Source organism: Arachis hypogaea, chromosome 2 (assembly GCF_003086295.3).
Source record: "Arachis hypogaea cultivar Tifrunner chromosome 2, arahy.Tifrunner.gnm2.J5K5, whole genome shotgun sequence".
In the NCBI taxonomy this organism is placed as follows: domain Eukaryota; kingdom Viridiplantae; phylum Streptophyta; class Magnoliopsida; order Fabales; family Fabaceae; genus Arachis; species Arachis hypogaea.
This window is the reverse complement of record NC_092037.1, coordinates 6,561,897-6,588,224: the sequence shown is the minus strand read 5'-3', so window position 1 is coordinate 6,588,224 and position 26,328 is coordinate 6,561,897. Positions and strand designations below refer to the sequence as shown.

Sequence of the window (26,328 nt, the reverse complement as noted above, 5' to 3'; positions counted from 1 at the left end):
TCCTTCTTAACTAATTATCAAGTCATATCCTAAAAAATTGATGAATAATTAACTTGACAATTAATTAAGAATTTAATTAAAGTAACATTTTTTTAATATTTAAAAAGATCTTTTAATTTAAAAAATAAAAATAAAAACTGTTATAAAAATGTAAAAAAAAATATTATCTTATTTTTACCAACACTTTTTAAACAATGATTATTACATTATGGTTACGATGACTATACAACTTTGGTTTAAAAAAATATGATCTTATTTTTAGTATCAAAATTCATAGTAAATTATTCAAGCAACAAAATCAATTTAAATTTCATATATGATCGAATACATGATGCCTCGACGCATTGTCACAAACAACCAAAACTCTAAAAATTGATATGCAACAAATGAATGGCTTATAATTGGTAGCCACAAGAGAAGCGTGTAAGATTTCAGAGAGAGGAGAGAAAAAAATGACTCTAAAATAAGTGATGATAGTGATATAGAAGACTTAGGAGAAAAAGTAGAACCTAAAAAGTAGATTTTTAACTAAGTTTATAATGTAGTGATGAAAAAATTGTGGTGGCCTGACAGAACATTTATGCAACGAGAGATCAAAAGAAAATATCAACACAATTGACAATACAATAAAAAAAAAACAGAAGAATGTAGAGAGCGACGCAAAATTAGGGATAATTTCTTTTATAAGGAGCAGTGTGTATAGAGTATCTTTTGAAGAGTTAATATTAGTGGTATGGTATTTTGATAAGGTGTTTTGGTTGTTGCCTTGTTAGACTTCGGTCTCTGGTTTTAATCGAGTAGAAGATGTTTTTTTATTTAGTTTTTATATATGTCGGATGTTTTTAGCGTGCCGTTTGTTATGATGAGATTTGTTGTTTTGATAGTTAGTTCAATTTATCTGTTTCATCGAACTCTTGTATTTTATTCTCTGTTTGTGGTCAAACAATCCACCTAAAAATCGAAAAAAAGAACGGCAGAACCGTAGAAGGTAAAATCGATCTATTATTAATTTTGAAAAATCAATATCTAAAAACGAATTCTACATTAAAAAATACTTAAATTTTTTCATGGAAAAATAGTTACAAAAAATTTTGATAGACAGAAAACCGAATAAAATGTTACCAAATGAAGTGCTTCACAAGTCTTGGAGCACATTATGGAGCTCGAAGATTCCACCGAAGTGCAATTACTTTCTTTAGAATCTGTATGTGACACACAAAGTGTGGCCGATGCTACTTGGAATTTTCTCTACCTCGATTTTAAAAAATATTTCTGTTTAAAAAGAGAGCTGCCATACATTCAAATTTTGTTGGCAATTAAATTTAACCAAATTAGTTCAAATTCAACAAAAATTATTTTTATTAGTGGAGCGTGAATACACACTCCAATTACGTAAACGTTTTAGCATTTTTCTCTTTCTCCTTCTTCTTCTACTTCTTCGTGTTTCTCCTCCTTCTTCTTGATTTTATTCCTCTCAAGAGAGTAAATCAAGAAGAATTTTGAGAAAATAAAATAAGAATAAGAAGATAAAGAAAAAAAATGAAAAAGAAGAAGACGACAAAGCGAAAGATGAGAAAGAGAAATTCAAGTGAAACGAAATCAAAAGAACCAAAATTTCTTAAAGAATAGAAAATTTAGTCAATATTTAACAACAGCATCAAGTGAATTTTAGTTAATTCATAAATGAACCGAAATTAGTTTCAATTTAAATAAAACCCAACTAAACAACTACACATGAACAAGTTCAGCAAATTCAAGCGAGACGAAACCAAATGAATCTAAATTAAACTAAGAAATGAATCGAAATTTCTTAAGGAATAAAAAGTTTGGTCAATACTTAACAGCAACATCAAGTGAACATTACTTCACAAATGTACCGAAATTAGTTCATATTAAACAAAAACTAACTAAACAACCACACATAAATAAGTTAAGAAAATTCAAGCGAGAAGAAACTAAATGAACCTAAATTAAACAAAAAAATAAACCGAAATTTCTTAAGGAATAAAAAAATTTGTCAATACTTAACAGCAGCATCAAGTAAACTTCAGTTAATTCACAAATAAATTGAAATTAGTTCAAATTTGAACAAGCAGTAAAAAAACTCAATCATCAATAAAAATACATTAAATTCATTTCTAGATCCAAATAAACCTCAAATAAATTAAGAAATGAACCGAAATTATTTAATAATGACACAAAAAAAATCAGAACTAATAAAGATATTAGCAAAATGTTGGTGTTGTTGGCGATGACGATAACGAAAAAAGAAGAAGAAGCGACGACAATGAACATGCGTGCGTGAATTTAAAATATTGGGTTGAACTTGGTTAAGATTATGACTTGGATATAAAACTTTATTGGTTTGAAAAATAGAAGGTGGCAACTCTATCTTATTCACCTATGTTATAAACATTCATATTACATCAACCAATCAATCTATGTAAAAAAATATGTTAACCGTTTCAGATTAATAAATTTTGTAAACATGATTAACAAAAGCTAACTAAACAACCACACATAAATAAATTAAGAAAATTCAAGCGAGAAGAAACCAAATGAACCTAAATTAAATTAAAAAATAAACCGAAATTTCTTAAGGAATAAAAAAAATTGTCAATATTTAACAGCAGCATCAAGTAAACTTCAGTTAATTCACAAATAAACTGAAATTAGTTTAAATTTGAACAAGCAGTAAAAAAATTCAATCATCAATAAAAATACATTAAATTCATTTCTAGATCCAAATAAACCTCAAATAAATTAAGAAATGAACCGAAATTATTTAATAATGACACAAAAAAAATCAGAACTAATAAAGATATTAGCAAAATGTTGGTGTTGTTGGCGATGACGATAACGAAAAAAGAAGAAGAAGCGACGACAATAAACATGCGTGCGTGAATTTAAAATATTGGGTTGAACTTGGTTAAGATTATGACTTGGATATAAAACTTTATTGGTTTGAAAAATAGAAGGTGGCAACTCTATCTTATTCACGTATGTTATAAACATTCATATTACATCAACCAATCAATCTATGTAAAAAAATATGTTAACCGTTTCAGATTAATAAATTTTGTAAACATGATTAACAAAAGCTAACTAAACAACCACACATAAATAAATTAAGAAAATTCAAGCGAGAAGAAACCAAATGAACCTAAATTAAATTAAAAAATAAACCGAAATTTCTTAAGGAATAAAAAAAATTGTCAATACTTAACAGCAGCATCAAGTAAACTTCAGTTAATTCACAAATAAACTGAAATTAGTTTAAATTTGAACAAGCAGTAAAAAAATTCAATCATCAATAAAAATACATTAAATTCATTTCTAGATCCAAATAAACCTCAAATAAATTAAGAAATGAACCGAAATTATTTAATAATGACACAAAAAAAATCAGAACTAATAAAGATATTAGCAAAATGTTGGTGTTGTTGGCGATGACGATAACGAAAAAAGAAGAAGAAGCGACGACAATAAACATGCGTGCGTGAATTTAAAATATTGGGTTGAACTTGGTTAAGATTATAACTTGGATATAAAACTTTATTGGTTTGAAAAATAGAAGGTGGCAACTCTACCTTATTCACGTATGTTATAAACATTCATATTACATCAACCAATCAATCTATGTAAAAAAATATGTTAACCGTTTTAGATTAATAAATTTTGTAAACATGATTAACAATGTGTAAGTTTTAATTCAACAATTTTTTAAAGAAAAAAATTACTTCAACAAAAAGTTATTCAATATATTTAATTAAAGTTTTCATTAATGTCATTTAATCATTAACGCATATTCAAATTTCAAAGAAGTGCGTTCCCTTCAAGGTCAATAGGTCGATGTTAATTGTGTGGATTTAAAGTTTGGATTACTTTTCCAATCACGATTAATTAATAACAAGAAACGAAATATGGATAGTATTGATGAGAAATTGTGGTAAATTTCTTATTGTAGTGTCTGTACATTAATAAAAATATATACAGAAGTTTCCTATAAAATGTACAACCCCCCAAAATTTATGAAGAATCTATTGTAAATTTGATGCTAACAGAATGATAACTAACAACTTTTAGAATGTGTAGATAAGAATATAAAAAAAAAGGGAAAAAAAAAAGATAAAAACAGTAAAAACAAAAATTCAAGTTTGTTGAACTTTGTTGTTGGGCTGATCAGTCTTGTTTGTACTACTATTTTGGACCGATAGCTGTTTATGCTTCAATAATTCAAGTCTAAAAAAAAAATGCTTCAATAATTAACTCCAACAATTTTACAAAATCATTCAAAATTAAGTCAATTTGCGCGCAAGACAAGTCACATTCTTTCTTGGGACTACAATACAAGTTATTATACATCACAATTGTGTGAAAGAAAAAGGGATGAGAAAAATAAGATTAGTAGTTGATGCTAAGCTCTCTATAATGTTGTATGATACAGTATCAGAATCATAAAGTAGACTCAAATTCTACAGAAGCATCTTTAAGCCACTCTTGGCCTTGAATGAATGACTGGACCGTGTACTTTCCTGCATCAAGATCAGTGAGAGTGGGCTTGTACCCAGCCCATTTAACCCTCTGGGCCACATCTGACCCAGGCCCACTGTTCTGGTACTCAGCATAGAAAATGGTATTAGGAGGTTCTACATTGGGTATCCAACTTATCCACCCAATTGGCTTCAAGAATGAGCCAATCTCAGATTGCATGATCACAGTGGTGGAGTAATCTTTCCATGGCCTACCAAGGTATGTTGGGGCAGTGAGAGTGAGATTGTCCTTATCAAGGGTAGTGATTGTGGATTTCTGGATCACAATGCCAGTGTTCTGGTTAGGGTCCTTCTTTCCTTGGGCTGTAATGGTATTGAACTGGTTAGGGAGTGGCTGCCTTGGCATGATCTTGCAGCTTTGGAACACAACTGCTGCATTGCCAAATATGAAGTCTATGGTGCCTGTGATGTCACATTCACGGTAGAATTGGCGGTTGGAGTGGGCATATAGGGTGTCTTGGTAACCAATGAATGAGCACCGGTAGAACACGGAGCGGTCTGATCCGGACCGGAGCGCCACGGCTTGGTGCTTCGATGCGCCTGCGGTGTTTATGAAACCTATGTCTCTAGCTATGAATCCTTTTCCTTTAACGGCTGCAAAGTTTAAACATGTTTTTATGGTAAGTGCTTCAACTTCACAGAATTAAATTCAATGTGCATTCAAATATCTTGAAAAAATTTAAAATTTTGTAGCTTTGTGTTCACTAATTAATCTATGTCTATATCAATATCAGCTTACAATCTAATTATTTACAATCACTCTTTATAAATGGGCTGAAGATAGACAATACACGACAAAACATAATAGAATCGCTTAATTCATGTAACTGATCTCACTTTGTAAGATAAAGCATTGTTGTTATAATATTTGCAATGTGTTTTTAAACCCTTATTTACTAACTACCCTTAATTAGTTTTTGGAGGGTAAAAAAGTAAAAGTAAAAGTAATAATCCCAAAGTGAAACTGAAATGGGCCAACTCAGGTTCACATGCAAATTTCAATTATGAAATATATTCAAACTAAAACCATGTGGTTCGACCAAAATACAAAAGTGAAAAGAGAAACTAAAATCATGTTACATGCCGGATACACAACATAATCGGATAATCCGGTAATGCTCACAAAGCACATGCAATGATGCAAATATGCAATATGCTTATCATAAAATTTTGTCCCCTTTTTAAGAATTAAAATCTAATCTCTCGTAATTAACATACTAATAATTTTTTTGGTATACAAATATCATATCTCTTCCTTCTCTTCTACAAGAATAGCCAAGCAAGTTGAAAGTTAGCAAATTTGTCCGTCCAATGCCTCCCACTTTCACAATGTAACCAAAATTTTTAATATCTGTTCTTTCTTATCTATTTTACTAGGAAAAAAAAAAAACCACATTTTGTGTTCAAGGAAAAATAAAAACTTTAACCATGAATTACATAATTTCCGTCAATTGACTCAATTCATAATGCGTAACTTTTTATATTCATTTACTTTTTTATTTAATTATTCTATTGGTCTTATAGTTTTATCAAATTTTTAATTAGATCTGTATATATATTTTTTTCTTTCAATTGATCTCTACACTATTTTTAATTTTGTAATTACATCTTTTACATATTAAAAATATTAAAATTAACATAATATTTTTATCAAAATACATACGATCAAAGATTTAATTAATTTTTAATTATAAATATCTTCGATTTGCAAAAAAATAATCAATTAATTTTAATATTTTTTATACTAGAAATTACTTAATTATAAAATTAAAACAGTATAAGAATCTAATTAAAAAAATATATAAAAATTTAATTAAAAATTTAATAAAACTATAAAAACTAATAGAATAATTAAATATTTAATTTTTAGTTTTTACATGACCCTGGAGCCTAAATTCGCACCGGAGCATTTAACAAGAATATTAATAATCAAATTCAAATCTAAAGCTTGCAATAGATTCATCATTAGATTTCTCAGAGAATTTAACAATTCTCAAACATGACCATTTTCTTGAGGGTAATACTCTAAATCACTCTTTAATAAATTTTAGCATCAAATGATTTTTATTTTCGTTAAATAAATCAGTCTTGTTTATCTATATAAAAAATTGAACTAAAAATTTTAAAACTTTTTATAAACTAATATAATTTTATTAATTAATTATGAGAACTAATTTATTTAACTTTTACTTTTTAAAGTTTCACATAAAAGATTAATTTGTCTAATAAAATAAATTACTAAAAACTAATTTATAATAAAATTTGTTTAAACTAAAATATCCTACCACTAAAAATTTACTTATCTGGGTATTACTCTTTTCTAAATTAGCACAAAATCTACTGAGTAGAATAGTCAAGTATCAAAATCCCAAAAACATATTTTAAAAAATAATTCATATAAAAATTGTGGAAATTAATTAAATTTAAGAAAAAAAAATTACTTACCGAAAGTGGCAGTCTCAAATGTAGGAACGCCGTCGATGAAGTTCCGGTTACCTGTGACGATGGTTTTCGTCTTACCATCACCGTAGATCATCACATTCCAAGTGCTCTTATCCAAATCGATGTTCTCTCTGTAAATTCCTGTCTTCACGTAAATCACGTGCCTCTTCAAGCTCTTCTTCTTCACGGCATTCACCGCCGCCGTGATGGTGGTGTAGTCACCGCTTCCGTCCTGCGCCACCACCACATGAGTCTCCGTTTCGTTCACATTCCCCGCCAGCAGCCTCCTATCCGCCGCCGTCACCCACTCCGGAAACCCGAGTAACCGCCGCCGGTGCACCGGCGAATCGAACTTCGAAATCAGCCCTAAGATCCTCGTCACAATCGCCAAGCTGTTGCTCGCGTACTCTGTAGAGTTCTTCATCGCCGTTTGAACTTCTCCGACAACGCCGTGCTCAGCGGTGGAATCCACATCGGAGATCGCGTCAATGCACGTTTCCTGGTTCGTTATCGCCGCGCTCAGCCATGTTTCCAGATCGGTTATCTTCCCCGCCGCCAGCACCTTCCGTCCTTCGTCGGGGACTCCGATCGACTCGTTCAGGCGATCTAGAGCGTCGTCGAGCACGGTTTCGCACACATCGATCGCCTTTTGGAGTCGTGAATCGTTCTTCGTAGATTCGCGAAGCTTGGAGGGAAGCTGCTTCGCGAGCTTGGAGAGCTCGTCAATGGCGACGCGGAGGGAGAGGCGGAAGAGGAGCTTGGGATCAGTAGTGTTGGTGTTTGCGACGGCGGAGATGGCGGAGAAGCACGAGTTAGGGTACTGAGTCACATCGCAAACCGCTTTGAGTGACGCGGCCGGAGTTAACTCGGGTGTTGGGACCGAGTTAGAAGATGATGATGATGATTTGGTGTTGCGCTTGTGTATGACGATTCCTGCTACTGCGGCAATAATCGCCGCTGAGAGGATTATTGAGGAGACTATTAGGATTATGATTCGCTTACGTGTCTTCTTCTGATAGGCTTGTTGCTCGGCCTCATCGACTTTGCCGTAGCCCTTGAAGGACTTGATTGTGTCCATTGTTTTTCTGTGTGCTTTCTATATTTTAGAAGTGTGTGTGAGTTGTGACTGTGTGAGGTTTTGGTTTGGGTTTTGAAACTTTGAAACCATGAGTGCTTTATATAATGGATACAATGCTACTGAATTTAAAAGAATATTACATAAATATAAAGATGTATTTAATTATAAATTAATATTTCGTTAAAAACAGTTGACTTGAGTCTTGAATCACTTACTAATTAGATATATTTCATTTTAAATCCTATAATTAACAAAATGAAGGGTGAAAAGTAACTGCTTAAACAGTTAAACATCTAGATAGGACTTTGATCTCTGCTATCTATGAACGGGTTTTGCGGCACCAAATTTTTCTTTTCAAGTAGCTTTTAGTCTTGAATAAATTAGTCACTAATACAAATAAAGTTTAAAAATGTGTTACACTTGTCAAATTTCAATCTTCTAGTTCATCATTGGCTTCCTTGAATTTACATTTAATCGAATTATATTGTTATATATTGTATTATTGTGAAGTAATAAGGAAATGAGTGTATAGCAAATTAGCAATTAAACATGATAAATTAAACTAATTAATGTAAAGTAGTAAAATAATATTAATACGTAATTACATACAAAGTCCTATGTGTATGGATCGGAATTGTTGTATTTAGCATTATTCTTTTTGGATTAAGAATATGACGTGTTTGTCCTTTATGTCCGTGATGCTTCTTTGTGAAGATTAAAAGAGTAATGAATGTCTTTATTTAATTTGTAAAACAGTAACATCATGGTGTTTCTTGAATTGACTGCATAATTAGGCTGATTTTTTTTTATATGGAAGAGATATTGGTGTTTTTTTGGAAAATGGAATTATTTGGTGTAATTACAGATGGGTGGATTTTGTAGGTAAAAAGTCAACACGTGGGGGGCGTGGTGCAACACGTGGGGGGCGTGGTGGACACGTGGCAGCATCCTGGCCGGAGGCGTGTTGGACACGTGGCAGCGTATTGTGCAATACGTGGGAGGCATGGTGCAACACGTGGGGGCGTATTGAATGAGTTCCACAATACTGTAATACACTTCAAATATCAATATTCAACTAAAACACCATCTCCATTTCCATATTAAAAATAATTTCCGGCATAATTATGTATCTCCCAATAGAAAGCTTTTACAGGCATAGACGCGTTTAGGATAATTTGATTTCGATTTCTATAATTAAACCAATTACATTATATTAATGGACTATTAATTAGTTGTATATAATGTATCTCAATGTTTTTAGTTGTACAAATGAATTCTTTAATTTTTTGCATAAATATAATTAGCCACTCTAATTAATCAAGTGTGTGTTGAAGTTATGTACGAAGCTTCTGATTTTCTCATTTTACACGGTTTAATTTGGGAATGGCTTATGGAATAAGGATCCGCGGTTTCGTTAAGATAGTGATAAATGATTCATTTCATTCTGAAGCTGAGCTGTTTTATATTCTAACAATAATATCATGCATCCATGAATACCGCAATGTATTGAGTCATGAAGAGATCATGATTTCTTCTATTTCAAAAAAAAAAATATGCCACATAAATTTTAGTCAACTCATCAAAATTTTATATTTTTGTATTCGAGATTTTAGATATTTTTTTCTTCTTTTTTTCTGGACTATTAATATCCATGTTTTGAATATAAAGATATTCTATGTACCTTAAAAATCAACTGGTTATTATATATTTATATATCTATTAATTTTAATTTTTTTAATTAAATAACCAATTATCAGAATAATCAACATTTTATAATAAAATAATTAAATTTGTAATAGACAAATAATTAAGTATAATGGTTTTTATAAAATATTAATACATATTGTTAAATGTAATGATTGAATGATGTGTAATTTTAAGTATATACAATTATACATATACTATATATATTTTTTTAAATTTCTATTACTAATTTTTTTTATAAACAATTTTGTCTTTATTAATTTCTCAGCCGATGGTGATGGGAATGATCGTGGGATAATATCATAATATTCTCTACCAGTTTGAAAATATTTTTTTCTTTAAAGAAAAGAAAGAAAAAATCAAAGGAACTTTATTGTTGGAGATGAGAATTGAGGGCCATATGGCAAAGTATCCGGTAATCGCGCCAACACACATGCAGGCCCTGTTCTTTCTTTTCTACTTCACGAATATAAAGATATGAGAAAAATTTTTGGTGCAATGATTTTTAGCATTGTTCTGAAAACCGGGCCGGCCGGTTCGACCGGATTAACCGAGAACCAGTCATTTATCCGGTTCGATTGATGTAAAAAACTGTTCTGTAAAAACCGGCCTAAAAACCGGTTAAACCGGTGGTTAACCGGTGAACCGCAAGAACCGTTCGGTTTTTTTCCGGTTCAGTACTATTAATATATATATCAGAACCCCTCACCCACCCCTGCCCGTTTCTCTTTCTCTCTCTGGGCAAACCCTAACGACGGTAGGAAGCCAGCCCCATCCCATCGTCGAGCTCTTCTCTTCCGATAGACGGTGTTGCCGCCGCCGGCAGAGACAGATTTGGGTGCCGTCGTCGCTCGTGGAAGGTCTGCTCGCTTCTCGATCCTCTTCTCCTCGACGTCGAGTGCTTGCTCGGAACTGTTGGCGACGCCGCTGCGAAGGGCTTCTTCGTCGTCGTCTCTGCTCGAGTTGTTGGTGCCCATCTCTCTTTTCGAGTCATCTCTCTCTTCGAGTTCTCTCTATCCGAGGCTACGAGCTCTTTCTGTCTCTCTCTCACTGCGACGTCTTTCGGCAGTGGAGTATTCGCCGCGACGTCACCTTCCTCCCTCGCCGCTGGTAAGCACTACTGCGTCAATTTATTTTTGGTTATTTTGTTAATTTTATTTATTCTGATTTTTGAGTTGTTGGCTGTTGATTTTTCAGATTCTGCGTTGTTGATGAACATTGTTAATGCTAGAACTTTTTCCGATTCTGAGTTGTTTATGTTGGTTTTTCTGATTGAGTTGTTAATTTTGGTTGCTGATTTTGTCTGATTCTGAATTGTTGATGGTGGTATAGTAAAATTGATTTTCATGATTTCTCATCTTTCAGTAGCACAAATTATATTTCTTTCTTGTACATTTTTTGTTCAAATTTATACACTTCTTTGAACTTTGAAGTACGCTGGAAAGAGTGTTTCAAATTTTTTTGCATTGAAAATTCAAAGAAAGTCCCTTTATACTGGGTTTGTCAAAGTTTCTGGTTTCAATGTTACTGAAATTCTCAATGTAAGTGGATAATAATAATAATAACTCTTGATTTATATCATTTATGATTATAAATATTTAGTTTATTTGTTGTTGTTTGTTTTTGTACTGATTTTCCCAATTGATGTGGTTTGAGAATTTGTAGGAGAACGAGAAACAGAACATCACAAGCAATACTATTCAACAATATAATATTGCTATTGTAGAACATTATAATTCTTAATTGTTAATTTTCCTGATTCTATTGTTTTTTTTTGTTTTTATAATTTTTATGAAATTGGAATAATTATTTGTAGTTGAACATTATTTGTCATTTAAATGCATTTTGATTTTTATTAGTTATAAAGATTGATGGTTAAAGTTGTATGTGAACTTAATTATAAAGTATAGACAATTTATTATGTGAAATTATAAAATTTGAAATTTTATTAGTGTAAAAATAATTGAATTTAAATATTTAAAATTATATATTAAATTTTTAATAAATTTATTTTATATTTAATTATTTCGGTTGAACCCCGGTTGAATCCCGATTGAACCTTTAAACCATTAAACCAGTCACTTCATTGGTTTAGTGACCGGTTTGGTTCTCGCAACCTTGGTATTTAAGTCTTTAGGCTTCCTTGAGGGAGCTATGTGCCTTGTGCTTAGTTACATGCTATTGTTGCCATTATTGATCCAATTCTCTTTTACCTCTTCACTTACTTTCATCACAAAAAATTAGAATATGAGTTCATTCTTTGATGAACAGGCACCATGTTATGGAACTCATTTTTGAGTTATGGTAATCATTTGGAATTTTTTTATACTGCATTTTTTATTGTTAAAATATGATAAATTTTTTGTGTCAAGTGGGAGAAAAGAAAGCACATTAAGAATGAAATTTCACATGAATTTCACTGGTTATCCTTCTTCACAATTTTGCAAACACTCTCCTGCAGCCAGTAAGTGTTCATGTTGGGAAGAATGCATTTTTGTAAGTATTGGTGTGATTCAGGAAAAACATTGAAACTTGTTATAATATTATTTTTTTGTGTAGCTTGCTCTTGAATGTTTAGGGCTGTTGATCACCAGTGGGATGGTGAACTTTTTGCCACAGCTGGCGCCCAAGTAGATATATGGAATCACAACAGGTATCAGTTTATTTATTTCGGACAAAGAACTTACCCATTTTCTTAATCTTTTTTCCCTCTAGAATTTCTTTTTATTGGTTTGTCTTTCATATTGCAGATCTGAGCCTATAAACAGTTTTCAGTTGTGCAAGATTTCAGAGGACTCGTATGATTCATCCCATGCTAGAACATTTTAACAGGTTCTTATTTAAGTTTCCATTCCTGCAGTTTGATCAACACAAATTAAATATAATCATCATTATGTAATACTGATCTGGTGGTTTTATAATTTGCTAAATGAAGATCACATGCAATTGCTAAACGAACATCTTTATTTCATTTTTTGCTTTCACTTCTGCTTTCTGATTTACTATGTTATACAATAATGATCTATTTATACGACTTGAAGGGGAGCCTTGGAGCAACGGTTGAGTTGTCTCTGTGTGACCTCAAGGACATGGGTTGCTGTGGAAACAGCCACTGATATAATTATTAGGTTAGGCTTTGGGTACGACCCTTTCCCGGACCCTGCGTTAACGCAAGATGCTTGTGCACTGGGCTGCCCATTTTTAATATATTTATATGACTTTCTAATTGCTGAGTTCAGTTTCTGCTTCAACCCTCGTCATGATTGAATGTTATTTGTTGTCAAGAAACAATTTGAGGGTGATGATTTCCATTCGTTGGGATGGTGGCTTCACCCTTATGGCCTTGCCATTTAAGGTTCTAATTCAATATTATTTCAGGATGATGATGGTGACAATGCTTTCCATATAGCAGCAGAGACGGCCAAAATGATATGTGAAAATCTTGACTGGCTCATTGTTATGCTAAGGAATTCCGATGCTGATATTGAAGTCAGAAAGCACAGGTATGTCTAGGCATTGCATTTTCAGTAAGTTCGACCTTCTTTTGTTATGTAGTATGTACACATCTTAATATCTATTTTTGCATTTGTAACTCTGTTTAACGGTTGATTGTTGCTATTCCATAATAACATTAAGCACATTCAACTGGAATGCTCTACTGTGATTGAGAGGGTTATGATTTCTTTGGTTTTGTTAGTGTATGGATACGGTGAATCATAATTATGTTTTCTATCGTTTTTTTTATGGTGTTTCAAACAAATATGAATTATTTTTTTTCTTTTCTTTTGCATTGGGGTCGGTCTACATTGGCGCTATTTCTTTGTTATTTTTTCTTTCGGTTTAAGAATTAAAAATGTTTTATTTTAATACCGAAATGAAATATTCAAGGTTTAAATTTTCTTACCATCTTCAAAGAACTTATATTGAGAAGCAGTGAATGGCATTTTCAATTTCAGATAATTTTTTATCCCTTTTCCTCTTGTTTCTTATTATTGTCATTGAAAGTTGTTCATCTAAGAATTTCTGTTTTATTGTGGTTTTTTTAATGATTGTGTTCTATTAATCAATTTTCGTTTTTTTAATGATTGTATGTTTAAAATTAATAATAATTAAAATTTAATTTATGTCAATCTTTATAATATTACGTGTGTAGTAAAATAATAAAAAAATTAGTATTTACAAAGAAAAATCAATTAGCATTAATGACAGTCAAAATATATAGTTATGATTAATCTTTAATGTAATACTATATATAAAAATTAAAGTATAAAAAGTTTTATTAATTATAATATGTTACATCCTAATAATTAGAAATATAATGTAATAAGTTGAATATTAGGATTATAATGTAATAAGTTGAATAATAAAAGAGTGAGATAAAAAAAATTAAAATATAAAAAAACTATATAAACAGTCAAATTAAAATTTTTTTAACTAGTTATAATTGAATTATTTTGGTTCAAAAATGTTCTCATGATCTTCTTCAGCTCCCAACAATAAGCGACAATATTTAACCAAAAAAAATTGAAGATGGCGTCGTTTTCATTCCAAGAATCCCCTTACCGCTGGTCTCAGACGCCCTAAATTCCCCTTCTCTCTGTGATTCTCTCCCTTTTCAGTGCTCTACTCGCTTTTCTTATTTGCTCCGCATTTAGGTAAGTTCATTTCGTTCTCTCTCCATCACATTATGATTTTCCGTTTTCATTCCAAGAACCCCTTTCCTTTTGGTCTTTGATGCCCTAAATTTTCATTCTCTCTCGTCACTCTCTCCCTTTTCCGTGCTCTGCTGACGTTTCTTTTCGTTCTCTCTCCATCGGAATGGAAAGACCACGGCGAGAAATGTTCGTTTGGTCCCACGATAGAAACAACTCATGGTACGTTATCTTCCACCATACGACTGTGGCGCAGGTCCGATTCGTTATTTCGCGACTTCGTGACATCCCACAACCTGATATGCTGTCCGTGATCCGAATGCCGTTGGAGTATTTCTTTTCGTTGCAGCAGATAACCATTACTTGTGGCATGATGCTGGCATAGGGAGTAGATTATACTTCAATCATTCTCACCATCCCATTGTTGGGGTTGTACCTTTCAACCCATGGGATGGGGATGCGGATTCGGCGATAGATTCAGGCTTCCGTTATGACCTTCAGGTAAATTCAAAAAGTTTTCGAATTTACCTGAAGGTCAGAACGGAAGTCCGTATCCCATCCCCATTCACATCCACATGCTCACCATCGTCGTCATCCCATGAGTTGAAAGGCACAACCCCAATAATGGGATGGTGAGGATGATTGAAGTATAATCCACTCCCTATGCCACATCATGTCACAAGTGATGGTTATTTGCTGCAACGAAAAGAAATACTCCAGCGGTGTTCCGGATCACGGGCAGCATATCAGGTTGTGGGATGTAGAGTTGCGAAATAACGAATCGGACCTGCGCCACAGTCGTATGGTGGAAGATAACGTACCACGAGTTGTTTCCATTGTGGGACCAAACGAACATTTCTCGCCGTGGTCCTTCCATTTTGATGGAGAGAGAACGAGAAGAAACGCCAAGCAGAGCATTGAGAAGGGAGAGAGTGACGAGAGAATGAGAATTTAGGGAAGGGAGGTTCTTGGAATGAAAACGGGAAATCATAATGTGATGGAGGGAGAACGAAATGAACTTACCTAAAACGTGAGTAGAGCACTGGGAAGGGAGAGAGAGGAGGGGAGGGAAATTTAGGGCATCAGAGACCAATGGTAAGGGAGTTCTTGGAATGAAAACAAAACAAAACAAAACCGTTTTCAAATTTTCCGGTTAAATGTTGTCGCTTATTGTTGGGAGCGGAAGAAGATACATGAAAACATTTTTGAACAAAAATAATTCAATTATAACTAGTCAAAAAATTTACTATATTTTAATTTTTTATCTCTCTTTTATTATTCAACTTATTACAATATAATCCTAATATTCAATTTATTGCATTATATTTCTAATTATTAGGATGTAACATATTATATATTAATGAAACTTTTGATACTTTAATTTTTATATATAGTATTACATTAAAGATTAATCATAATTATATATATTGACTGTCATTAATATTAATTGATTTTTCTTTGTAAATACTAATTTTTTTTATTATTTTACTGCACACACGTAATATTATAAAGATCGACATAAACTAAATTTTAATTGTCATTAATTTTAAACATACAATCATTAGAAAAAACAAAGAACACAGTCATTAAAAAAACCACAACAAAACAAAGAAACCCTTAGATGAATAACTTTCAATGGTAATAATAAAAAACAGAAGGAAAATGGATAAAAAAAATTATGCCATCACCACTCTTATTTCACTACTTCTCAATATAAGTTCCTTGAAGATGGTAAGAAAATTTAAACCTTGGATATTTCATTTCGGTATTAAAATAAAACATTTTTAATTCTTAAACAGAAAAAAAATAACAAAGAAATAGTGTTAATGTAGACCGATCCCAATGCAAACAAAAAAAAGTTAATTAATATTTATTTGAAACACCATAAAAAAACAGTAAAAAACATAATTACGATTCATCGTATCCATACACTAACAAAACCAAAGAAATCATAAAAAAAATAAAATCACATTTATTTCAAACAATAGTAGAGTTGCAATAGTTATAGTTGCAATATAAAGCAAAATAGAGAGAGGAGTTGAAAACATCAACTCCACAATTATCAACCATCAAATGCAATACATCACTTCCTCAAGTCGTAAGCTAAAGACTCTTAATTAGAACATACTCTTCTATTATATTTAAATCGCAATTTAACTCACCTAAACAGAATGCAAAGATTACAACATCTAATAAGTCATAGAAATAAGAGTTAGAACAATAATTACTGATTTATGCCTACATTAGATCTTCAGATATACATTCTCGGGGAAGGGCCTCCAAGATGTCATGTAGTGTCTTGCAAGTTAATGAAGAAGGTCCATGTTAACGAAGCATGAAGCATTCTCTGTTTCAAATGAGTTTGGAATCGCTAAATATCATTTCACCTTTTAACAAGCTAAATATCAAGTTTGGAAATTTCAATAACACCTAACAAATTAATACGCTCAATTATATGCTGTCAAATTGTTACCTTTGCATAGAAGTACAATTGCAATTATGAACGCGAATAGCAGCAGCAATGGAACGCGAACAACAGCAGCAACACGAACCCGAACCCGAACGCAAATGCATACAGTAGCAGCAACACGAAACTAATTAGTACAATATCAGGAGTTATGCATATAATTGAAAAAACAGAACACTAAATCAGTACAATATCAGAAGTTGTGTAAGAACCGAGACTAATTAATCGTCTAATTAAATAATTAATATTGTCAAAAATAGGATCCAAAAATTTAGAATGAGAATTGAAGGATTTAAATATGATTTTTGGACTTAGTAGATTTTTCTGAGTCAGAAAATGTATTTTCAGCGAAAAATCGAGAATAATCGCGAACCGGCAGCCGAACCGGTTTAAGACTATCTGGTATTGTGCAAGAAAAATAAAAAATAATCGAAAATCTTAGAAAAATATTTAAAGTAAAAAATCGGGCGTTAATTTTAAAGGTTTGGTCCAAAGTTGGGTCAAATGGACTAAAAACGCTAACGGGTTGGACCGGGTCCAAATTGGGTCCAAGCCCAACATATATAACTCAATTAATGAACCTTTTCACTCTCAAACACACACACTAGCTAAAAAGTGGAAGGAGAGAAACCCTCCATTAACACTATTCATCATCAACTTTCCAAACCCATAACTTGAGCTATGAAATTCCGATCGCAGCGCCGTTTGCGGTCACGCGATCCTCGTGAAGAGCTCTACAAAATTCACCCAAGAAAATGGTAAGGAAATCACGAAATCTCTCTCAGTTCTTTCTTCCAAAATTTTGAAATTTTAGGGCTTAGTATTGAGTGAAATTTTGTAATTTTGGGTGTTTAGGTACACTCTAGCACTTGATTTCTATTGGGTTTTGCCCCAATCATAATTGGGTAAGGTGAGCACTTTAACTCTAGGTTGAATTGTTGTAAGTTATGTGTGTATAGATTGAGATTGTGATTGTTGGCACTTAATTGGACTTTGGAGTAATTGTTGATGCTTGTTGGAGTTGATTAGGGACTTGGATCGTGGTTAGAAGCTTGAATCGTGCTCTATTGGGATTTTGGTGTTTAGGTACACTCTAGCACTTGATTTCTATTGGGTTTTGCCCCAATCATCATTGGGTAAGGTGAGCACTTCAACTCTTGTGGTTTGGTGGATTTGATGAACCCTAGGTTGAATTGTCGTAAATTATGTGTATATAGATTGAGATTGTGATTGTTGGCACTTAATTGTTAATGCTTGTTGGAGTTGATTAGTGGCTTGGATTGTGGTTAGAAGCTTGAATCGTGCTCTATTGGGATTTTGGTACACATTGGGAATCGGCCAATGTATGATTTCGATTTTCTCTATGTAATATATAATATTTCTTGACGCTTCGGTTAGTGACCCATAGGATATGATTGAATTAAATTGGTTGTTGGAATTGTTGTGTGATGATGTATGATGATTTGATGATTTGGGTTGTTGATGAATTGAAATGTTGATGTTGATAGTATGGTATTGAAGGTTGAGGTTGAAATTGATTATGACGATTGTTGGTAATGGTGGAATGATATTTGATTAATATGTTGGTTGAAATATGAATGTATTATTATGTATTTGATAATGATAATTGATGATTGCATAAGGTGGAGTGGTAAAGTGGGGTATGAAAAATGGTAAAATCTGATGTGGGATGGAGTTAATGTGGTTTTGGTTGGTCTTGGCTGTGAAAATTGGAAAATTGAGAATCTTGTGAATTTTGGTAAAAATTGGTTTTTTTTTTGTGAATTTTGACAGGTCATAATTTGTGTCTCAATTTTTAAAATTTGTTGAAATTTGTTTAGAATTAAAGTCCATTGAAAGATCTTCAAATTGATATAAAGTTTGTAAAATTTGGATTTTTGTAGAAGAAGTTATAATCATTCAAAGTCTGGTGTCAAAACCTGAATTCTGCAATGTTGCAGAATTTTGTGATTTTTGGTTTGTGTGCGTGTGTTTGTGTGTGCACGCACACCCCTGTGAGTTTTTGAACCTGTGCGCACGCACACATTGGAAGGCTTACTGATGGGAGCGCTAGCACACCCTGTGCGCACACATAACCAACGAAGTTCTGCAAGCTGTGCGCACGCACACGTTGGAAGGTGCATTCTGTTGAGGGCGTTCGCACGCCTTGTGCGAACGATCAGAATTGGAAAATTTTACACCTGTGCGTACGCACACCTTTATGCGTATGCACACTTTTTGAAAATCTCTTTGGGCGTGCGCACGCATACCCCTGTGCGTACACACATGCCATGTTTTTAACTATTTCAACTTTCCAACAAGCTTGTAACTTTCTGTAACACTATTTTAAGACTCTAACTTATTTTCAGGTATCAAAACATGGGAAAAGTCCTAAGAAATTTAAATTGGTATTACTTTGAAAAGTTAGAGAACAAAGGCTTAGGTTTCTGGTGTACTGAGGATGGATGTGGTGGAGTGAGAAGGAAGAATGATATATGAATTGAGAAACTGATGAACTAATGAGTTCGGAATGGAAATATTGAATTGGCAGTGGTTGAGATGAATCGAGGACTCGGAATTGCAATGATGAATCATTGATATACTGAAAATGTTTTCTGAAAACCACTGTATCACTGTTTTATATTGATATTGTTGAGACTCTATGCGCTTGGCAGGGACAGTGGTTGGATCTTGCTTGTCGAGGTAGCGGTAGCGGCGTAAGGGCGGTGGTTTGTCCTGCTTGCGTTGAGATGTGAGGTCTGTGGCAAGAGTATCCCGCTCGCATCCCTTCAAATCACTAGAGTGTGCAGGCATAAAATCCTGGATGGTGTTTCGAGCACCATATCTCCATGGAGATGTGTCGGGTTGGCAGTTGAATCGACAATGTGATATCACAGCCAATAGAACATGCATTTATCATATGCATCTTCTATCTGTTTGTATGTTTTGCCGACTTGAAATTGTTTGCTAATTGTATAACATGTCTATTTGAATTACTTGATATATATACTTATACTTGTGTTTTACTTGCATTGTAATTAATTATGTTTTCTACTGGGATGTACCAAAACCCCAATTGAGCACGATTCAAGCTTCTAACCACAATCCAAGCCACCAATCAACTCCAACAAGCATCAACAATTACTCCAAAGCTCCAATTAAGTGCCAACAATCACAATCTTAATCTATATACACATAATTTACAACAATTCAACCTAGGGTTCATCAAATCTACCAAACCACAAGAGAGTTGAAGTGCTCACCTTACCCAATGATGATTGGGGTAAAACCCAATAGAAATCAAGTTTAGAGTGTACCTAAACAACCAAAATCACAAAATTTCACTCAATACAAAGCCCTAAAATTTTGGAAGGAAGAATTGAGAGAGATTTCGTGATTTTCTTACTATTTTCTTGGGTGGATTTTGTAGAGCTCTTCACGAGGATCGCGTGGCCGCAAACGGTGTTGCGATCGGAATTCCGTAGCTCAAGTTATGAGCTTGGGAAGTTGATGATGAATAGTGTTAATGGGGGGTTTCTCTCCTCCTTCCGCTTTTCAGCTGGTGTGTGTTTGAGAGTGAAAGGGTTCATTAATTGAGTTATATATGTTGGGCTTAAGCCCGGTTCAATCCGTTAGCGTTTTTACTTTAAATATTTTTCTAAGGTTTTCGATTGTTTTTAATTTTTCTTGCACAATACCAGATAGTCTTAAACCGGTTCGGCTGTCGGTTCGCAGTTTTTCTCGGTTTTGCTGAAAATATATTTTCTAACTCAGAAAAATCTACTAAATTCAAAAATCATATTTAAATCCTCCAATTCTCATTCTAAATTTTTGGATCCTATTTTGGGCAATATTAATTATTTAATTAGACGATTAATTAGTCTCGGTTCTTACACATGACTCCTGATATTATACTGAATCAGTGTTCTATTTTTTCAATTATATGTATTACTCCTGATATTGTACTGATTAGTTTCGTGTTGTTGCTGCTCTTCGCGTTCAGGTTTGGGTTCGGGTTTGTGTTGTTGCTGTTGTTTGCATTCCATTGCTGCTGCTATTCGCGTTCATAGTTGCAATTGTACTTCTATGTAAAGGTAACAACTTGATAGCATATAATTGAGCCTATTAATTTGTTAGGTGTTATTGAATTTTCCGAACTTGATATTTAGCTTGTTAAAAGGTGAAATGATATTTAGCTAGTGATTCCAAACTCATTTGAAATAGAGAATGTTTCATGCTTAATTAACTTGGACCTTCTTCAGTTCCCAATTAATAAAATCTGATGAAAAAATTTGAAGCAAATCTAATCTTGAAAAATTTAAAGCTTTCAATTTTTATAAATTATTTTTTTTTTCTTTTTTCCTCCTCTAGACCTATCATGATGTTTTAGACTGGTAGAAATTATTTTTCTTACTATTCTTATACCAACAGATGAATTTTTTCGTGACCTGAGGTAAAATTCGATATTGCAGATTTGATTTGTGGGAATTGATTAGGGAAAATTAAGTGCTAAATTCGTAAATACAATAAGAAAATCTAGAGGGTTAAATTGTGAATATAAAAAAAATAGAGATAGTCAGTTTTAAATTATTTTAACAAGTTCATATAATGAAACTCTTCTTGAAAGCTCCATAGAATACCTTGCCATCTATATGCCACAACCACTCACAATTATTGTTATTAGTGGTATGAATCATATTATCATGTACTACTAATAATATTTTGCATAGTTTTTAGAAATTGGACAAAATTAGCTGTATTATCATGTACTACTAATCATATTTTGCATAGTTTTTAGAAACTGGACGAAAAATTAGCTGTAAAGAAATGTATATAGAAACTCATAAGAAAAAAGATGGGTCATTTGTCACTGATGAAGCAAGGGATATAGCGGTAAGTTGTACTTTTTGGTCTATTTCAGTAAAAAGTGTAACTTCAAAAACTGCTAAACCTTAATGTTATTTTGTTAAATTTTTGTTGTTTAAATCTCAACTGTAGAAACAAATTGAAGTACTTATTGCTCAAAATGAGAAAAATGAATCTGGACCATCCACAAATGATGCTATTGGCAAAGTGTTTGAAGAGGAGCATTCTGGTAGGGTGCGATGCATGAGATTGGGAGCAACACCTACTAATACTTTCAGAAATATCAATCATCCTAGCCAGTTAGCTAATTCTTCAACTTCAATGTCATCTACTGCCAATTACTTCCAAGCTGATTTTAAACATTTGGAATCTAAATTTGATGGGACATTGACTGCATTCAAGGCTTATTTTCTTGCTAAAGAAGGAAGAATTTCTGTTGAACTTACTAGTATATTTGACCATGGAGCAAGGGAAAATTGCCTTCTCTTGTCGATTTTATGTTGCACTAATAATTTTGAAAATTATGATAAATGATAACCGTTATATTATGCTAATGTTCTAGCATGGTATTAGTCTCGTATATTCTAACCTTACATCCCTACTATTACTAATTTGTTGTTCAAGTTTTTGACACAAGGAAATGTTAATTATTTGAATTGTCGTTATAGTGTCATATATGTGACAATTTTTATGTTGATATTTCTGTTTTTAATTTATTTTAGGCTAATGATGTTGAGAACGAAACTATTACACCGACAACAGGAAGAACATCATCAGACGGAAGCATTGAAAATCGTGAAGACATTGTTTAATATTGCTTTAAAGATTGATTAGTTATTTATTGTTGCACATTTGTTAGGGTATTATGTTACATTTTTTTACTAAACAAATTTATTCAAGTAGTGAACTTATTAGTGGTAGTTATGAGTTTATATTATTTTAGCTTTTTTAATATTAAGGATTAGACATATAAAGACGGTGAGATTCAGATATTATGTATTTTATTATAATATAAAAAAATTATTATTTATTTTAATGGGTTATATTTTAGATTTATAGTTTAAAGAATTTTACTTTTATTAAATTTTGCATTCTAATTAATATTTTATAAAATAAGAAAAAACTATATATATCATAGTAAATTTTATTTTGGCGTTACATTATAAATTGCGGGAGTTCACAACTTCAACAAAATAAAAAGTTGTTTTAAGTATAATACATTTGCGGGGTTTAAAACCCCCGACAACTTGAATCAAAACTGCTACAACATAGAACCATTGAAGGTCTTTAAAAACTGATGCAATTTAGTTGAAACTGTTGTAAACAGTGGAAGGCAAAAAACTGCCGCAATTCTGAGTTCAAAATAGCGTGGGTTCCAAAAAAATTCTCATAAATTATTGCAGAATATCTAATTGCGTTATTTTACTAAATCGCTGTTACACAACTTGCGGGGTTAAAAACTCCTGTAAAATAAAATAAATTCCTGCAAATTAGTGCCTTTTTGTAGTGATTCTGGCACCACAAATGCTGAATTGGTGCATTTTGATGCAAGTATGTATATCTCTCACTTCTCATAATAGTTTAAAAAAGTATTTTTTTAAAATTATACAAAAATGGACATTTAGTAATTAAAATTCTACTAATTGTCAATTTAATAAATAATTGTCTTTTTTTTATTGTATATTAACTTTAGTTAATATGATTTGCAAATTATGTATATACTATATACTATTATTTGAATTAATTAGCCAAATATCTATAGAGGAATAAAACTTACAAACAACATTATTACATTATCGTTATATTATCTTATAACATGTAATATTCTAGCATCCAAAATGCTAATGTGACACGTTTTGGTGTTAGTGTACATATTTGATATTTCTCTCTTCGTATAATATTTTAGGAAAGTATTTTTTTAAAATTATACGAACATTAATATTTAATGACTAAAATTTTAGTAATTGTCAATTATTTTAATAAAAATTTATATATTTCTTTTATTAGATATTAACTTTGATTAATATGATTTGCAAATAAAATATACTGACATTATTATTTGATTAATTAATTAAATATCTATTAAAAATAAAATCTATAAATAATATCATTTTAGAAGAATAGAGAATATAAGTAATGATCAAAAAATCTAATTTATCCTCTGATTATTTTTCTAATACTTAAATGAGGAAAAGTTTAAATATATATACATATTTTAAAGCATTATTATAAAGATAAAAGATACAAAACTTTTTTTATTTAACAATTAGTAGATTAGTTAGAAAGATGAGTTAGAAGTTTTAATAATTTTTATATAAATTAAATAATAAAAAATAGAATTAAAAAATGCTACTAAAAAAACGTACAAATTAAATAAATATTTTTTGTATATCATATAGGTACATACGTTAGTTAACTGCTAAATCAACATAATTATGTCTTTGTATATATTTATATGAATCAATTCACATTTTTTTAACTAAATAATTAGTTATTAGAATAATTAAATTTGTTATAATAGAATAATCAAATTTATAATAAATAAATAATACAAATTTGTTAGCTAATTAATAAATAATGATTTATTTTTTATGTATATATAGTAAGCTAGTTATTTTATATCTAATCTAATTATGAATAAATAGACTTGTGTTTGTCCATTTTTTAATTCGGATATATCTCTCATTTTTTCAAAGGCTTATCCTCGTTAAGTTTTTGGATAGACCGAGTAACAAAGAATTTACCAGATATAACTGCAGCAAGCTAACCAAGAAATTAAAAGTAACGCACAATTATTTTACCGACTTATTTAAATGATGTGGAATTAGATAATTTTATTAAATTATAAATATTAGTTAACTAATAATTCATTATAAAGATATTCACGGTGGTAGTAAACTGTAAAATCAGTGATTTACTTGAAGCGTTGAAAGTACAGCAAATAATGAGTCATAATCCTGATCTATTTCTTTGGGATAATAGAATAGACATTAGAATAATATCTTCATAGTCATAGTCATCAATTACACACGTCAATTATTATTTATTAATCAACATAAATAAAATATTGAAGTTTCAAATCAAACCACAAAATGGTTCTAATGGAGATAAACTGCTTCCAAACTATTAGTTGAAAAATAAACCTTTGTCTGCTCTGTTTGATTCTAGATTTCTAATTTACACATACGTATTCCAGATCTATTATTTGTTTCCTCTGTTTTTTTTTTCTAAATGATAAAATTAAAAGGCAATTAATAATTTTTTATGTGATACTATTTCTGTTTTTCAGATTGATGAGTAATGTCTTCTTGATCATAATAAATTCAGACAATAAACTTTTTAACTTAATATTTTTTTAAGGATGAAAGATTAAGATGGTAATCTAATCTCACTCTCCAAAAAGCATAAAAGAAATCACCCAAAAAAGAAAATTTTTCTAATGAACAATTCTGATCAATATAATGATCAAAACACCACCAAAAGAAAAAAAAAAGAAAAATTTTGCAAATTGTCCAATCAAAACATGAGAAAGAAACAGATACAATCAAATAAAGAATACAAAATCTCTACACAAATTCTCTCTTCATCTCAATTTTCCTAACTCACTACATTATTTAATTTCCCCATGTCTGAACCTCATCTTCAAATCATGGTATAAAAAAAGGAAAAAGAGAGAAAAAGAAAGAGGGTAATTGTTGATTTCATAAGTTTTCAGAAAGCAACAACATTATGAGTCTTAGACACAGCATAACTCTTACTTCTTGGATACAATTCAGGCACACCAAAACCGCCACCAACACTACCTTCTGCATAATCATTCTCCTCATCAATTCTAGCCATACCAACACTGCTAGATTTTGGTAACCCTTTTGAATTATGATGAACATGCTGATGCTGCTGTTTTAGGACATAATCCACGTCAATTCTATTAGCCAAAGTTCTAGCAGAAGCAGCCCTCATGAGCTCAGCAAAATCCTCATCATTAACTTCAGATCTTCTTGATGTTGCAGCACTATGGCTTCTAGACAAAGCTGAGAATCTGTTTGCAGCATCCATGGGGTTACTATAGTTCATGCTGTCCCCACATTTTATTATGCTCCTCACATACATGTCCCTTGCTTTTCCAAGTGCCCTAATTGGTGACACCATGATTCTAACAAAAATGTTCTGACTTTGCCCCTTGCCTTTCATGACGACGATCTTCAAGATTCAAAATTCGATCAAAAGGGTGTCTGAAAGTCGAAATCTTTTTGTCAACTGGTAACTTTAATCGCTCAAAGATAAGATGAACAATTCAATGGCTATAATGAGCCAAAGTGTGTGCCTTATGGTTTTAGGCACCACTCATATAAAGTTGCCAAAAACAACTTTTCTTAAAGATGCTTACGTGGTAAAATCTAAACCATATATTCTAAAACTACACTTCTAATTACATAACACTTAAAAACCGTAGCCTTTTACAAGAAAAGCGTCACCTAATGAAAAAAAAGTAAATAGAAGATTTAAGAGAAGAAATAATTAAATTATCAAAATTAATAGATCAAAAACTAATGATTTTGACTAATG

The 26,328-nt window shown here is 31.7% G+C and overlaps 3 protein-coding genes across 34 annotated transcripts; 1 reads left to right on the top strand and 2 right to left on the bottom strand.

Annotated features, from left to right (window-relative positions):
• Window positions 1-4,278: 4,278 nt before the first annotated feature.
• LOC112735213 (pectinesterase 3) lies at window positions 4,279-8,254 on the bottom strand. Its single transcript, XM_025784778.3, has 2 exons — window positions 6,999-8,254; window positions 4,279-5,147 (listed from the first exon to the last, which is right to left on the bottom strand). Exons 1-2 carry the CDS (start codon window positions 8,071-8,073, stop codon window positions 4,456-4,458), a joined length of 1,767 nt encoding a protein of 588 aa, XP_025640563.1. The 5' UTR covers window positions 8,074-8,254; the 3' UTR covers window positions 4,279-4,455.
• A 2,217-nt stretch (window positions 8,255-10,471) lies between these two features.
• LOC140178254 (uncharacterized) lies at window positions 10,472-22,798 on the top strand. 32 transcript variants are annotated; one of them, XR_011870605.1, is made up of 10 exons: window positions 10,495-10,887; window positions 12,337-12,430; window positions 12,528-12,609; window positions 13,156-13,280; window positions 17,926-17,939; window positions 20,327-20,458; window positions 20,900-20,990; window positions 21,688-21,789; window positions 21,895-21,991; window positions 22,485-22,682. XR_011870605.1 is itself a non-coding variant. In XM_072213742.1 (8 exons), exons 6-8 carry the CDS (start codon window positions 21,724-21,726, stop codon window positions 22,594-22,596), a joined length of 345 nt encoding a protein of 114 aa, XP_072069843.1. In that variant the 5' UTR covers window positions 10,494-10,887; window positions 12,337-12,430; window positions 12,528-12,609; window positions 13,156-13,280; window positions 20,900-20,990; window positions 21,688-21,723; the 3' UTR covers window positions 22,597-22,798. The 32 variants fall into 32 exon arrangements, 5 of the variants coding, with proteins under 5 accessions (XP_072069843.1, XP_072069852.1, XP_072069849.1 ...); XR_011870610.1 differs by lacking the exon at window positions 22,485-22,682 and adding exons at window positions 12,150-12,241; window positions 12,819-12,905 and having other exon boundaries at window positions 10,498-10,887; window positions 20,900-21,789; window positions 21,895-22,425; XR_011870604.1 differs by lacking the exon at window positions 21,688-21,789 and having other exon boundaries at window positions 21,895-22,061; window positions 22,485-22,798.
• Window positions 22,799-25,261: 2,463 nt separating this feature from the next.
• On the bottom strand, window positions 25,262-26,091 carry LOC112735174 (uncharacterized). Its single transcript, XM_025784745.3, has one exon. It carries the CDS (start codon window positions 25,951-25,953, stop codon window positions 25,474-25,476), a length of 480 nt encoding a protein of 159 aa, XP_025640530.1. The 5' UTR covers window positions 25,954-26,091; the 3' UTR covers window positions 25,262-25,473.
• Between the last annotated feature and the right edge of the window lie 237 nt (window positions 26,092-26,328).

Bases quoted from the DNA above. Each gene is read 5' to 3' on its own strand.
- LOC140178254 (XM_072213742.1), top strand. From the start codon at position 21,724: ATGTATATAGAAACTCATAAGAAAAAAGATGGGTCATTTGTCACTGAT. The intron at 21,790-21,894 runs GTAAGTTGTACT...TCTCAACTGTAG, and splicing joins ATGAAGCAAGGGATATAGCG to AAACAAATTGAAGTACTTAT. The intron at 22,062-22,484 runs GTTAGCTAATTC...AATTTATTTTAG, and splicing joins AATATCAATCATCCTAGCCA to GCTAATGATGTTGAGAACGA.
- LOC112735213 (XM_025784778.3), bottom strand. From the start codon at position 8,073: ATGGACACAATCAAGTCCTTCAAGGGCTACGGCAAAGTCGATGAGGCC. The intron at 5,148-6,998 runs GTAAGTAATTTT...TAAACTTTGCAG, and splicing joins ATTTGAGACTGCCACTTTCG to CCGTTAAAGGAAAAGGATTC.
- LOC112735174 (XM_025784745.3), bottom strand. From the start codon at position 25,953: ATGAAAGGCAAGGGGCAAAGTCAGAACATTTTTGTTAGAATCATGGTG.